The sequence below is a fragment of the Vanacampus margaritifer genome, chromosome 10, assembly GCF_051991255.1.
Source record: "Vanacampus margaritifer isolate UIUO_Vmar chromosome 10, RoL_Vmar_1.0, whole genome shotgun sequence".
NCBI lineage: Eukaryota > Metazoa > Chordata > Actinopteri > Syngnathiformes > Syngnathidae > Vanacampus > Vanacampus margaritifer.
In genome coordinates, this window is record NC_135441.1 from 27,077,514 (window position 1) to 27,092,505 (window position 14,992).

Consider the following 14,992-nt stretch of genomic DNA (forward strand, 5'->3'; position numbering starts at 1 on the left):
ACCCTGCCTACTCACACTAGTGCCATCATTGTACACTGAAAAGCATGTAGTCCTGGAATCTTTATTATTATTATTTTTTTAATAATATGAGAAAAGAATGCTCCAAAATGCATTTTTTCTCGTCCCAACACTCCTGACCAAATTAAATCTCAAATCAACCAATTAAAATGACATTTAATTTTGTTGTTGTTGCCGTATTATTTGTTTCATTGCTGTCTCTTGTAACCATGGGAACATTTGTTTTAATAATATTTCAAATAAAAAATATTATTCATGGAACGTGTGTCCCACAACCATGTTGTTACCTGCATAACCTTTTTAACATGGCAGAAGAAAAATGTGAATGAAATTGTTTGCTGGAGTTGACAAACAATTTTCCAACCACAAAAAATTGGTTGAGCAACTGGCAGCAAAGTGCTGCTTATTCTTCTCCAACGCCTCATGGTTGCGCTGTTTCACTTCTGTTCGTATGAAGGAGTTTAAAAAAAAAAAAAAAACGAAAGCAAAGGCTGTAGTGAGCGGATGACGATCCACTGCTGTGCCGTGACTGCTCTCCTCTCTCCAGTCTAGACATCACATCACAACCAAGCCAAAGCCGGCTAGTTAGCTGCTTCGTATTTTCTTTGGGCCAAAATGTCGACCACAACCGGCGGCGGGGAGTTCGGCAACCCTCTACGCAAGTTTAAGCTCGTCTTCCTGGGCGAGCAAAGCGGTGAGTTTGGACGCCGCTTGCCGGAGTTGGCGATCGCTAACTGGGATGTGGAGGAGAATCATGTTAGCAGCCGGCTAACTAGCTCGTCGAGTTAGCTTACGGCCTGAAGTCTACAATGAGAGAAAATGAGCAGTCGCCGTACAATGCAACAATTCTATATCTGTGCGTTGATTGGTTTAAAGATGACGGCAATGTGCACATTTTCCGATTTTAGTCAACCTCGAATTGTGATGATGTCATCGGACACTCAGAGCTACCGAGTCTACTTTCACATTTGAGCCAAATATGATTTGAAACGACCTGACCTGACAGTGGCACGAATTTAAAAAATGCATTAAATGTTGACTTACCTTCAAACTAATGAAGAAGACATTAAACGTCTTGGTGTGTGATTCATCTCCACCTTGACGTAGCATCCATGAATGTGGAAGGTTAGCCAACAGTAGCTAGTAGCTGTTGACTTTCTGCTAAGCGTGCGAGCTGTACATTTTTAGCAGGATTTTTTTTTTTAAATTGACACTCACGCTACCGAATTGACATGTTTAAATGGAATGCTGTGAGACAATATTTTTGGGAGGTAAACCCTGCCGAGTTGTTAGCTTAGCTCCATGTACAGCAGGACCTTCCTTAGCCACGTCGGCCAGTCGAGGTGAAGAACAACCGGCCGGCCTTCCTCGACAATTTAACGTCGCTGGAGAGTCGAGAATAAATCAATTATTCTTACGTGTTGACACGCTCTGTTTGTGTGCCTGGCTTGAAACACAAAACGATGGGCCTTTGAAATAAATGGCGACAAATTCGACAATTTGAACATGTTTTTTTTTCTCTTTCCCGTCCATTTTAGTAGCTCCACCCATTTTGCCAGCTCAGCTGTGTGGGCTCGACAGTTGACAACCGTGAATCACGTCAATGTCCCACGAAAAGCCGCCTGATTCACTCAAAATCCTTGATAACTTTAAAAATAATACATTTGATTTGTAATGCACTTTATATTTCAGCAATCTCAAAAGTAGTACTCTTATATACAACAGTACTGTGCTGCACTAGTAACACTACTAAGGCCAACTAGTAGGCATGTCGCACACTCGTAGCCCTCAAATCAAGGAAGTCAAATAAATAAGCCATTTGAGCATTTAATCAGTATATCCAGTTTAAGGTCCATGTACTAGTGCACTCTTTTTGCTTACTATTAAGAAAATTTAGCACACAGTCAAACGACTAATGTTTTTTCCACTAGCGCTTTCCGGCCTGTCTACTTCTATGGGATTTCTGCACACTAATACAACATTGGCATACTAGACAACTTCATGTTACCAATGATGAAAAACTGTGCATGTAGGCTACTACTTGTGGCATCATTTACAGTTAGGCCCAGAAATAATTGGACAGTGACACAATATATATGATATTTGCTGTGTTTCTTCGCATTTGCAATCAAGATGCTTGAACTCTTGCGTCTTTTTTTTTTTTTACAGTGGGAAAGACCTCGCTCATCACCAGGTTTATGTATGACAGCTTTGACAACACCTATCAGGTAAATACAACCAGTGGAAGACATGATTTTGATACACGTTCCCATCGGAAATAATGGATCGGATAAGTTGGGAGGAAATCATCAGCACAAGTTTGCAATTAAGAATTGCCGATGTCAAAACCATAAAAAGCCTGACTTGAATATTGATAAGTGACGTGGTGATGCTGGCATCTCTTAACTTCCTGTGTCTTCGTGTGTCTTAACACCCCGTATTGAGGCAGCTCATTCTTTCGGAGTATGTTTCGCTGGGGGAAAAAAAAAGGAAACAAAAATGCGTAACACGTCGGCATGGTGCTAAAATACGCGTCGGACAGCGACAATTGCGGCAAAACTCTTCTACATGCTGTCATGCATCACCTCTGCTCTGTTATGACTGTGGTGCGACCTCCGCCGGCGAACGATTGCCGGGTAGACTTGCCGTTTGTACAAGACAGTGATACATAAAAAGCTTTTCCAAGCTGCGTGAAAGGGGTCTCAATGGAGCTGAGCTGCAGAAGCAAAGCGCCGCTGATTGCTTGTGTTGCAGTGATGAATCCGTGTATTTGTTCTTTTATTTTTAATTGGCATTCAAAAATCAGATAAGAAAAGCAATTGACTATTTTTGTTATCATCCAACAATCTTCTTTATCGCGGGTGGCCTGGAGCACAGATTGTGTCAAACAATTTTTAAAAAAAAAACGTCACTTCATTTTCCATTTTTTTGATAGCCAACTAAAAAATAGAAAGATTAAATTAATACACAGATTGTGATGTCTTTTTCAAATCCAGTTATACAAATGCATACACAATGATGCACACTTGCAATGCTTCTGCTGTTTACATCACGCCTGTTGCTGTGACGTCAACGTTTTGATGCAACGATTGTTTTGCAGGCAACAATTGGCATCGACTTTCTGTCAAAAACCATGTACCTCGAAGATCGTACGGTAAGCCATATTATCTTTCATTTTTGTCACAAAAAGAATCATTGAACCTCGTTAGAATGCTTAAAGCATGCATTGGCTTATTATGTATAGCAGCCACCATTTCTACATGATCACCCTTTCACATTTTTTTTTTTGACCCAATCTTACAGTTTCATCATTCATTTTGTCAGACATGATCATATTTTCAGTTCCCTTTTTGTTTGTTTGTTTGTTTTTTGTTCTCCTCCCATCCTCTGTCTGCGTCACGAAATCCCGCCTGTTCCCCACACGTGCGCGCATGCGTCACGGGCGGCCAAAGATTCGGCTGCAGCTCTGGGACACGGCGGGACAGGAGCGATTCCGCAGCCTCATCCCGAGTTACATCCGAGACTCGGCCGCCGCAGTTGTGGTTTATGACATAGCCAGTAGGTATCAACGGCCTCGTCTCGCCTCCTGGTCCTTTGCTTGTGCACACTGATCTGTATGCATGACCGGATAGCCGATAGGCCGAGACGTTTGAAGCCGCCAGGCCGCCATATTGCTCCTCCCAAGAAACGTTTCTCGGCATAGGATCCTACACATTTACAGTATCGAAATTGGAGAACATTTGAGACAGTACTTAGTAGAAACAGCATGATTTATGATGCTGTAAATTTGTTAAACATAAACAAGAGGACTTCAGACATTTTACAACTTGCCTTAAGCACGGAAATCCCCCGCGCGCATGCGTCACTCGAGAAAGAATTCATGAAAGGACATTTCCAGGGTTCCGGCTGACGTGATCGTCATGTTTAAAAGAGGATAGCAACCAAACACAGTCTCTCAGAACCTTCTCGCGTAAATCAACACGAGGGCTCTGAGTGACAAGCAATGCTGGCGGTGGTTCGGGATTCATAGTTGCATATGTAACTTAAATACATGTATAAATGATATGCTTTGATGTTGTATACCGGAGGAAACTTTTATATTTTTTTATTAACTCTTTGACTGCCAAAAACGTTAAATAACGTTTAGTAAAATCCTATGGAGGAGTGCCAAAGACGTTAAAAGACGTTTGTTTCAAAACAGAGGTGAAACTAACCATTTTCTATTGTTGATTACTGAAAAACGGAATAAGGTAGAAACAAACTTTTTTTTTCTGATGAAAGATGAGAGTCCAATCTTTCATTTGGTAGTACGTGTGTTTCCATAGTCCAAACACATAATTTTCTATGGACCTTGAAAGATCAGTCAAAATGCTTAAAATCGGCTGGCACTGGGGACAACCCGTTTCTGAAAACGTCTGGCAGTCAAAGAGTTAAAGAATTATATCTAATTCAACAAAAGATGCCTCTGCCAAATCGACACTCAAAACATTTGGCTCAAAAGTAACCCAATTATGGATCAAAAATGGACCGATCCACTTTATGGGTCAACTTGACCCAACATTCTGGCTTGTTTTGTACAAAATGACCCAATTTTTTGACCCACGTGAAAGATCTGACCAATATTTATAAGTTGTTTTACACTAAAAGACTAATTTCTTGACTCAAGGTTGTGTCAAATTGACCCAAGTAGAGGATCGGTCCATTTTTGACCCATAGTTGGGTTACTTTTTGACCCAACTGTTACTTGTTCAAAAATAGTGACCCCCCTATAATAAGAGCCTACGAGCTGTCTAATCTGTACGTGTACCATATAGTTTATACAGTAGTCTGCTCGCGAGATTGGAGGAGTAAGATGGCCGCCCTGTGGCTTCAATCAACGGCTTGCATGGGCGTGTATGGGCTATCGGCTATCCAGTCATATATTCAGATCAGTGCTTTTACCGTACCGTGCGCAAGGGCATACATTGCAAAAGCGTGTCGTGGTGTGGAAACCCCGCTGGACGCCACAGTGAGAGCGTCTCCCAAAGCGTTTCACCAGCAGTGACTGGGGGTGTTGGGGGGTGTCCACGCTCGTTACATGCTGTTTATGAGAGGCTGTATTGAATATAAGGAGCTGATGGAATGAATCACTCAACGTTTCTTCCGATGTCTCCGTGTGGGCACAGATCCTCTGAATGGGATGTGACTAAAGAATGATTCAGCAGGGCCTCTTTTCTTTTCTTTTTTTTTCTTTTCCTTGCATTATGCTGCTCACCTCCACTTCATCATCTCAATGATTTCCCCCCACTTCATTAAAAAAAAAAAACAGCTTGGCTTGCCGTTAGTCGTCTATTCCTAGCTCCCCTTTTTTATTCTGCGTTTTCCTCCCTCTTTATCTCCAATCTCCCTCCCCTACCGTTCCAACCCGCAGGTCCGACTGCAGCTTTGGGACACTGCTGGACAGGAGCGCTTTCGTAGCCTCATTCCCAGCTACATCCGCGACTCTACCATTGCTGTGGTTGTGTATGACATCACCAGTGAGTCAGGGCTGTTCGCTAACGTTCCTTTTAGGTGCCGAGAGACGGTCGAGTTGCATTAGGTACACCTGTGCAGTCTAAAGCGGGGCGCACATGCCCATTTTGTCTGATTTTTAAGTCATTCCCTCGCAGCCATTTTCACTGAAGCAACCCCCTTCGCTCCCGGCTGTTTTACTGGATTTGGACTGATTTTGCAAGGCACGCAGAATATTGTGTTCTATTGCTATAAAAACATGGAACCTGCCAAAAGAGAGATTAGAGTCTCTTCTTTCATCAGGAAAAAAAGTATATTGTATCTGTTTCTGTTTTGTAGCAATTATCATTAGAATATCGCTAAGTTTCGTCACTATTCACATTCCTGGTGAAAGCACTGTCAAAAAGAGCTTGTTGCAACATGGCCCGATCTCTTATAATATTAAGCAATATTCTGATTCAAAGTAAAGTAAAAGAAATTAAAGGGGAAAGAAGTAAAACTTGTTTTGTCTGCTCCTGATCCCAAAAAAACAAAAAACAAAAACTGAACACACCGCAGGATAATCTTTTCGAGACATCCAATGTTTGGCCTCATTGTCATAAAGTTGACCTCGCTTCAGTGAGATCTAATTTCTTCAGATGATAAATCAGACCTGTTCAACTGCATGCTTGTTGTTGTGATCGTGCATCTAAATAAGGGAAATGAATATTAGAAACGCATTTCAACCTGCACTAATGCAACTCTACACAAATGAAAACTTAAGCCGCGTGTAAATATGGTAAACATTTGTTTTTGCTCAGCTCTCACACTGCATTGCCCTGGTGTACCTAATGTTGTGTCCGCTTGGGTAAATGCATTGTTTGCCTGGAAATCCTCAGAAATTGTACAACCAACCTCAGCATTTCCATTTTCCAACTCTTACTCTTAATGCTTTTGCTTACTAACCCAAGTACAGCAATGAAACTAACACCAATGCTCGTGCACACCTTTTTAAAAAGTGGCTTGAACATGTTGAATGAAGGTCAAGGTGTAGCTTGTGCACGTGCATTGATGTCTGCCATTTTCTTTTGTTGTCAGATCTCAACTCCTTCCAACAAACCTCAAAGTGGATCGACGACGTGCGAACGGAGAGAGGAAGTGATGTCATCATCATGCTCGTTGGGAACAAAACAGACCTGGCAGATAAAAGGTACATTCTTGTGTTGGATGTGTGGACGTTAACAGCGCAGTGTCGGTCAAAAATTAATATTGTCAGGATAGAAAAAATACAACGGAACCTCTGTTTGAGCGCACTTCGTTCCGGGATGCTGCTTGACTTCCATTTTCTTCCGATTTGAAGACGTTTTCTGTAACTCTTTGACTGCCAAAAACGTTAAATAACGTTTAGTAAAATCCTATGGAGGAGTGCCAAAGACGTTAAAAGACGTTTTTTTTTTCAAAACTGAGGTGAAACTAACCATTTTCTATTGTTGATTACTGAAAAACGGAATAAGGTAGAAACCCCAAAAAAATTCTGATGAAAGATGAGAGTCCAATCTTTCATTTGGTAGTATGTGTGTTTCCATAGTCCAAACACATAATTTTCTGTGGACCTTGAAAGATCAGTCAAAAATGGTTAAATCGGCTGGCACCCACGGCATCCCTTTTCTGAAAATGTCTGGCAGTCAAAGAGTTAAGAAAGGACTACTTGACTAACGTGCTGCCAAAGTTCCATTAAAAAAATAAAACCCCATTGAGGTCTTCAAAGCTAAAGAAAAATTCAAAATCTTGGAACGATCTTGGAAATCCCCAGAGGTTCCACTGTAGTTTATTTTTGTAAAACCCCTGCCCGAGTTTGGAATCCCACATTTCCCCCCCAAAAGTGCACCTCATCCATCTTTGTTTTGTCTTTATGATTTTCCACTTTGAATATGATTCCGTACTTTCTACAGTGAACCCCCGCCACGTCGCAGTTGATTCCTTATATATTTTTGAAGGAATTGTTTTTTTTTTTTTTATGGCTTCCTGCACACACACGGCGCTCAAAAATCAAAAATCAAATCAAAGTAGAAATTTGTAAAGTATACATTTTGTGTTCCTCTTCTTAAGCCCATATTGAGTGAAATTCAATACATTTTTTTGGACGTATGCGGAGCTAAAGGCAAAGGCCGACCGAGAGTGCCTGGAGGGCATGCGAAAGCGCCTAGTGTGTAGTCGGGATCGCTGGTTTTCCTGCCCCCCCCCCAGTCAATTTGCGGTCCTCTCCTGGAGCCTGAGTGAAATTAATTAAATTCTTTCACGTACGCGCAGGTAAAGGCAAGTCGAGGCCCCCCGAGAGCGCCCATTGCGTAACAGGTGTTGAGCCAATGTACTTACCCCAGGGATGTGATTTTTCCGCTAATTCGCGGAATTCCGCTTTTTTTTTATCTCCCCCCCCCAAAAAAAAATCCGATTTTTTTTTTTTTTTTTTTTTTTTTTTTTTAAGTAGTTCATTGTGTATGCACATGACTCCGACAGATAACATCTTCTGCTATAACAAAGACATTTGTGGTATGTTCTAATATGAATTACTTTTTTATTTGGTCATGATACAATTATTTGTTCATGAAATTTGAACTCTCCAACATTATTTCTGTGTTAACTTAGTAATCACATTAGTTAGATATGATGATATTCTCAGTGATAGTTTTTAAAAGCAAAGGCAGTCCAATGTTTTTGAATGTGACTGATTTTGAGTTGACTAAAACTGCCATTTTATATGGGATAGTTCAATATACATTGAAAATTTATGCTGTTGTTTTGTCTATTTCTTTGTCATGTGAGTGCATTGAAAGTACTTAAAAACACGGAAAACCCATGAGCTCCGGGGCCCTGGACCTAGCTGGGTGCCAGCGGCCCCCAGACCCCCGTCTAAATTTTCAGATAATTTCACTTTGGTCAAATCACATCCCTGTTACCCCTAAAAAAAAATCTGATCCCCTGCCACGTCACACTACTACGCGCGATTACTACTTGCGATTATTCACAAACAACAACATTTCCGTTTTATAAATAAGTGCTTGTATTTAACGACCGCTGGCTGCGTGGAGAAGCAAAAGAAAAGCAAGTACTCAAACTCGCGTTTGGCAGCAGACTCAAGGTGCATTCAATGATCACTCACACTATAATGTAATGTCCAAAAATGTGACCATAAAATATCCAAAAAGGAAAAGTGTAAAATTAGCATATTATAAAATTTGCATGTCCATGCAATTGCCAAAAATTGCAAAAAAAGGCAGGAAAAAAAGTGGCCATAAAATGTCCAAAAAAGGAAAAAGAGAGGCAGACAATTATTATAATGTCCATAAAATTGCCCAAAATGTCAGAATTTTGACAGAAAGGTAGAAAAGTCCCAAATTGTATAAAAAATGAAGTATGAAAAATTCTAACACCAAAAATAAAAATCGAAAATTGTAAGACAAAAGGTAGAAGAAAGTGAATGTGGACATATTGGAAGCTGCTCTCATATTTTTGTGTTGTGGTGCAGCTCTAATGAACTCGTCGGCCATCAGACGAACACGAACCGAGTGTTTCCTTTATCACAATGTTGAAATGTTTTGTGTCTCCCCGCACAGATTTGTGGTTATTAATTTGGCCTAAAATGGCTCTTTTGCCAGTAAAGGTTGCTGACCACTGCTGTAGCCTGACCCTCAATGTGGGCGGGTCTGGAATATATCCGCCGCCATAAACGGGGGTTCACTGTTTGTTTGTTTTTGCCTCCGATTTGTGTTATTTCCTCAGTTTCATTCTGTCATTTTGATTTGATTTCATTTCTGCGTGTGTGTGTGTGTTTGCATGTGTTTTTTTGGATCCTCCACCTTGTCTTCTCCCCACCCACCACCTTCCTACACCCCCCCACGCCCCCACCACCACCACCACCACCTTTCCCGGCTGGGACCGCGGCAGGCAAGTTTCTGTTGAGGCGGCAGAGAGGAAAGCTCGCGAGCTGAATGTGATGTACATAGAGACCAGCGCCAAGGCTGGCTATAACGTCAAACAGGTTGGTGGCGGCTGGCCAGGCGGCCATGTTGTCCTTCATGTCAGGGAGCGTGACTCCGGATCACACCGTAATCAATGCAATGAGTCATTTTCCTGCTAGCGTCTTTTGGCTCGGGTTTTCTGCGTCTGTTCTAATCCGACTAACCCCGCCTCCTTTTCCCAAGCAAGACTCAGCGAGCGTTCTTCTCTCTCCTCTCTGCCTTCTCCTTTTCTCGGGCCTGTTCTCTTGACAATGTTTCTGCCTATCCACGTCCACCTGTCGGTCCGCGTGGCCCCCACCCGAGCAGACAGATCACCACGGAGGAGGGCGAGCAGAGAGCTAAGGAACTGAATGTCATGTTCATTGAAACCAGCGCAAAGACTGGCTACAATGTCAAACAGGTAGAGATTCCCGTTTCTCTGGCGTCTCACTAACGATGCTGATTCTGCACTTCTGCTTTCGAATCTCCTCTTTTACTCCTTTTTTACTAACTCTGCCTGTGATAAAAATATAAATTCACTGCTTTATTGTCCTGAAGGTTCTTCAACGGGGGTCCCGGGACCTATCAAGGTTCGCCAGTTGTAAATTGTTTCCAAAAAATAATTTGCAAGAATTACTTCCTTTTTTTTAAGTAAACTACATCTGGCGTCTGGTGTGGCAATAAAACAACACAAATTAAATATACCGCCCTAGCTTAGCTTTGGGGCAATTTGAAGATCAGAGATGATTGTAATGTGTCATCACATAAATCTGACATGCAGGTATAAATAAAGGCGAGCAAAAGGTGTGTTTGCACAGAAATACTTCCCACTACAAAAGGCATATTTTTCCCACTTTTTCAAGAATAAAAGTTGTGATATTTCATTAAAGTTGTATTTTGAAAATTTTTATAATGGAAATTTCTTTCCTTTGTTAAACTTTGACTTTTAACAATATTACGCCATTATCTTGGAAAAATTTAATTCATTTCGACAAAATTATGTTGTTTTTTTGTGTAAAGATTGTCTTATTTTCTGGGGGAAAAAACGTCAAAATTATGAGATACCAAGTCAAAAAAATTTAATAATGTCATACTAAGTCAAAATGATAAAAATACTTATTTATATTTACCAGATACGATCTCATAATGAGAAACCCAAGTACTGTATGTATTACGACACAGACCTAGTATCACATAATTATTACTTACTTTATAATTATGACTTAGTGTCTGATTATTTTGACTAAATGTCACATAATAATTAGCCTTTTTAAATGATTATTTCTTGTTTTTTTTGTTTTTTTTTCCTTTACTGCCGGAAGTGTGCTTCTATATTAGTTTTTATAATGACATTACAATGTTTCCCCTTTATGGTGCTCCATTAGTGGGACCAACTTTTGTATAGATTTGAATAACGTCACCGCTCAACAGAGGTGGCAAATCCAGGTCCAGAAAGTAAAAACCTTGCCACAGTTTGGCTTTAGCCCTAGCTAGCTCCCTAGCTAGCTCCCCGGGTGCATATTTACCTGCTAGGGCGCTAGCTAGCCTGCCACAGTTTGGCTTTAGCCACGCAGGTGCTAGCTAGCTAGCTAGTTCTCTAGCTATCTTCCCGGGTGCTTGTTTACCCGCTAGGAAGCTAGCTAGCTAGCTAGCTAGCACGAGGAGCTAAAGCCAAACTTTGGCAGGGTTTTTACTTTCTGGACTTGGATTTGCCATCTCAGCTGATCAATGAATGGAACTCTGTAAACTAATGGCTAACCCACTGCCAGACAAACCTTCGATCAATTTGTCTCACATTTGAATCATTTTGGTCTAAAAATGCTATTCATGGTGACGCATTTTTCCACCCTGTCTGCATATTGACGCGTCACATTCGTGGCTAATTCTTGTGTCTTGTTTTTCAGCTGTTCCGTCGTGTGGCGGCTGCATTACCTGGAATGGACAGCACAGCGGAGAAGAGCAAAGAAGACAGTATCCTTCAAAAAATGTCTCAAATTGGAGTCTGTGAGCTGTGTACGCTCCACAAAACAATTAGGAATAAATTATCTTGCATAATAAATACCGGTACACATGGATTAGGATTATTAGGGGGACCTCACAACAACATTAGAATCAATTTGGCATAAATTAGTTTTTATGAAAATCACTCACTTAAAATATGACTTTACTCTTCCCACAAAATGTTGTCTTTAATATCATATTTCCAATTTTCTTTCCTTTTTTTTTCAGAAAAAGGCAACGTTTTCATTCCTACGGAATTTAAGGGTAACACATGGTTGTTAAATTGAATAAGTATGAGGATTATGGGTAAATGCTTGCAAAAATTTCTCAAAAGTTTGATAGCCCTTGTCTAACATACTATTCCCTTTTAAGGACTGTTTCATGTGTTTAAAAAAAAAAGAAAAAAAGAGTGAAGTTAAGAATGTGCAAACTGACAGCCGGCGTTGCTTAACTCGACTCCCTTCAGTGATCGACATCAAACTGGAGAAGCAGCCGGAGATGACGGTCACCGAGAGCAGCTGCTCGTGCTAGTACACGACACTCCGACCCGGCCCATCCAGCCCGTCTCACCCGCCCACTCCCACCTTAAGCACCCCCCCCCCCCCACACCACCACCACACTCTCCCACCACCACTCACCCGCTTGTCTCTTAGTGGCCACTCGGGGAACAAACACTGGAGAGTTAGCGCGTGGATGCGCGTTACTGAATCCACGTGGAAAATGCAAAGGATCCGTGAGCCCACGCGCGTTTTGAGTCGGGCGACTTGCATGGCATTACAATTGACAACACGTAGAAGAAGCGCAGACTGACTTAGCTAACCGCTTTTTGGGTTATCGCACACTCGGAGTCTTCGTGCTGTGACTTTTTTTTATTTATTTTTTTTTTTCATCGTCACGTAAAAACACACACACACAAAACGCTTTAGATTGTTTAGATGACTCAACATTTTGTTGTTGTTTTTTTTTGTATCTGCAATAGAGAAGCTCTAAGATGGCTGCTTATTTCTTAACTTCTATGTTGTATTTTAAGGAAGTAAACAGGATCTTACTAATCGTCACACAAAATGTGTGTCTCTTTAACACAACACAGCAGGAGGCGTCAACAATTGTGTGCACTATGGAAAGCTGTTCTTAATATTCACCTCCAGGTCCATCTACTAGTGCGCTCTTTATCCTCACTAGTAAGACAAATTAGCGTACTACTAGAATGACTGTCTTACTCGTAATGTTTTTTTCCCCCACTATTAGTGCCACATTTGGCCCACTTGGACACAATGAAACCTTATTAGTAATCTACTGTGCTGCACTAGTAGCACTACTTGTAGGCATGTGTTACGCACTAGTATCCTCCTTATGAAGGATATTGAACAAATGGCTTCGCATAAAACGTTTGAGCTTTTATTTGATTATAGTAGAAGGGTTGTTGTTGTTTTTGCTTCTACTAGTCCTACTTTCGGCCAACTAGTATGCAATTAGACCGAACTAGAAAACTACTGTGCTGCACTGTGAAGTGCTAGGTGAGAACTGTTAGAATTTCACTAGTAGTCAACTATTGCACGTTTTGGCTTCACTAGTAACATAGTTGTCCTCCTAATATGCCAAAAGTTAGTCGTACTAGTGAGGACAAAACACATACTAGTACATAATGATTAAAAGTTTGAACAGCATATCAGAAAGCCAAAAGGGGCACTAGATGTGGAAAAAGATTACTTGTAGGAGTCTCATTCTACTTTTTTACTCGACAAAAGCATACTAGTACATGGTGGATATCACAGAAATGGAATCAAAGCTCAAGCCGATAGATGGTCTTCAGATTTGAAAAATATATCGCCAAACTTGGGGGGATTTTTTTTTCTTTTCGTCCAAGCCCCGAGTGAGCAAAGCAACCCCACCACCTCACTGCGCTGTGTACGTTTGTTTCACGCGAGACCCGACTCCAAGCGGTAAACGCCAAACTGCCCTCGTTAACCCCCTTAAGCATGTAAATGCTCATTTCGCCATACTTAACAAGGACGTGAGGACTCGATACACACTCGATTCCTCTTTTGCAACACTCCCGCCATGCCTTGGATCCGCCATGTTGTGACGATCACACATTTTTATCGCAGCGCATGCTCGCCATGCAGGATTTCTACCGACGACGACACAGATGCCTTGCTTGTTTTGTTCACCGACGTTGTGCACTCAATCAAGCCACAAATATTGTAACATAGATGAAAAGGGAAGCCGGACGACCGCTTTTGGTGGCTTCGACTCGTCGTCGTTTTCTCGAGCAGGTCGACGGGAGCATGTCCTCCCCAAACAAAACACAAAAACGCTTACGTACTAACACCCCCCGCTGTAAAAAAAAGGCCGCGTTAGTCGCAGTATTCCTTCGCTGTATTGCTATTATTGCTCGTGTAGGACCGTTGTTTTTATGTGATTATTTATTCAGTAACTGGGGCAAACACATGAAAATTGTCAGCGTGACCAAAAGTGCAAATGCTGAGGCGCATGTCGAGAAAGCTGTTTTATTTATTTGCGTGTCTGCCGAGGACCCTCACTCTCTTCTCTTTAAGGCTTTGTCGTACGGCTAGAAAGGACTTCTTGCGCCGTGTTGTCACGGTAACACTGTTTACAGTCCAGGCCGGAAAGGCTACGCGCACACAAACGCACACAGCGGACCACAAACCAATTCTTTAGCCATAGCGTAAGTTAACACGTTGGTCCTTCGTGGCTGTCGCTGGTTTTAAAAGTATGTGTTGACATTTGAAGAAGAAGAAAAAAAAAAAAGAAAGGATTTTGAGCTCTCCTATGACTTGCCACAACTTAATACTCAGCTTTGTGCTCTTCGGAATCGTGTCTGTCCACTTGAACTATGCTGTCTACTCGTGTTTAGCAACGTTGTGTGAATATTATTACTATCTGGTGTGTAAAAAGGAGAGTTAATGGCACACAAGTGTAGGCCTATCACATGGAATACAATAAAGATTATTTCACCAAAGCGCATTCATGATTTTTTTTTTTTTTTATTATGCATTGTTTTGTACAAAAAAAATAAACACACATACAGCTGTAACCCTTTGAAATTACAGCACAGATTATAGAATAGTAATAAAGTAATGAATTAAACAGTTTGCCGCCATCTTGTGACATCTACGGGAAATTATCATTATTTTAGAGGGCGTAATCTACTTGCGACATCTTAAAAAAAAAAAACACCTCCGATGTTGCCAATTGGACTCAAATTTGGCTGATTCAGATTTGCTCTAGGAAAATTGCCTCGTTCACTGTGAATTTTTATATCATGTATCAGATGGGGGGGGGGGTCAAGTGTAAAACATTTGTAGTCTTAGTTGGAGCATGGAGAATTTTATGGCCAATTCATTCAGGAATCGTGTCATTTCAAATGGGTCACATACTTTTTCACGCACCATTTAAGTCTTGAACAACTTCATCACAGTTAGCTGTGGTTTTAATAGCAACACCTTTCTTAGCCCCATTCATTCTCAACGCAATGTTGGATT

The 14,992-nt window shown here is 41.2% G+C and overlaps 2 protein-coding genes across 8 annotated transcripts in view; one reads left to right on the forward strand and one right to left on the reverse strand.

The window, feature by feature from the left end:
- Positions 1-1,654, reverse strand: part of inppl1b (inositol polyphosphate phosphatase-like 1b) — a 32,220-nt gene extending 30,566 nt beyond the window's left edge. Inside the window, exon 1 of the mRNA XM_077577392.1 lies at positions 1,063-1,654. The gene's annotated coding sequence lies outside the window, so the exon portion shown is untranslated. The remainder of the gene's footprint in view (positions 1-1,062) is intronic.
- rab41 (RAB41, member RAS oncogene family) lies at positions 490-14,474 on the forward strand. 7 transcript variants are annotated; one of them, XR_013295492.1, is made up of 9 exons: positions 492-712; positions 2,188-2,246; positions 3,119-3,172; positions 5,429-5,534; positions 6,586-6,697; positions 9,433-9,526; positions 9,813-9,906; positions 11,390-11,456; positions 11,953-12,031. XR_013295492.1 is itself a non-coding variant. In XM_077577402.1 (8 exons), exons 1-8 carry the CDS (start codon positions 634-636, stop codon positions 12,015-12,017), a joined length of 636 nt encoding a protein of 211 aa, XP_077433528.1. In that variant the 5' UTR covers positions 490-633; the 3' UTR covers positions 12,018-14,474. The 7 variants fall into 7 exon arrangements, 5 of the variants coding, with proteins under 5 accessions (XP_077433528.1, XP_077433529.1, XP_077433527.1 ...); XM_077577402.1 differs by lacking the exons at positions 5,429-5,534; positions 9,813-9,906 and adding an exon at positions 3,471-3,576 and having other exon boundaries at positions 490-712; positions 11,953-14,474; XM_077577401.1 differs by lacking the exons at positions 5,429-5,534; positions 9,433-9,526 and adding an exon at positions 3,471-3,576 and having other exon boundaries at positions 491-712; positions 11,953-14,474.
- The last annotated feature ends 518 nt before the right edge of the window (positions 14,475-14,992 follow it).

What these genes read in the sequence shown, in the direction of transcription:
- rab41 (XM_077577402.1), top strand. Translation starts at nt 634, where the DNA reads ATGTCGACCACAACCGGCGGCGGGGAGTTCGGCAACCCTCTACGCAAG. An exon ending in GCTTTGACAACACCTATCAG is followed by an intron (nt 2,247 to 3,118) that starts GTAAATACAACC and finishes ATTGTTTTGCAG; the next exon opens with GCAACAATTGGCATCGACTT. An exon ending in TGTGGTTTATGACATAGCCA is followed by an intron (nt 3,577 to 6,585) that starts GTAGGTATCAAC and finishes TTTTGTTGTCAG; the next exon opens with ATCTCAACTCCTTCCAACAA.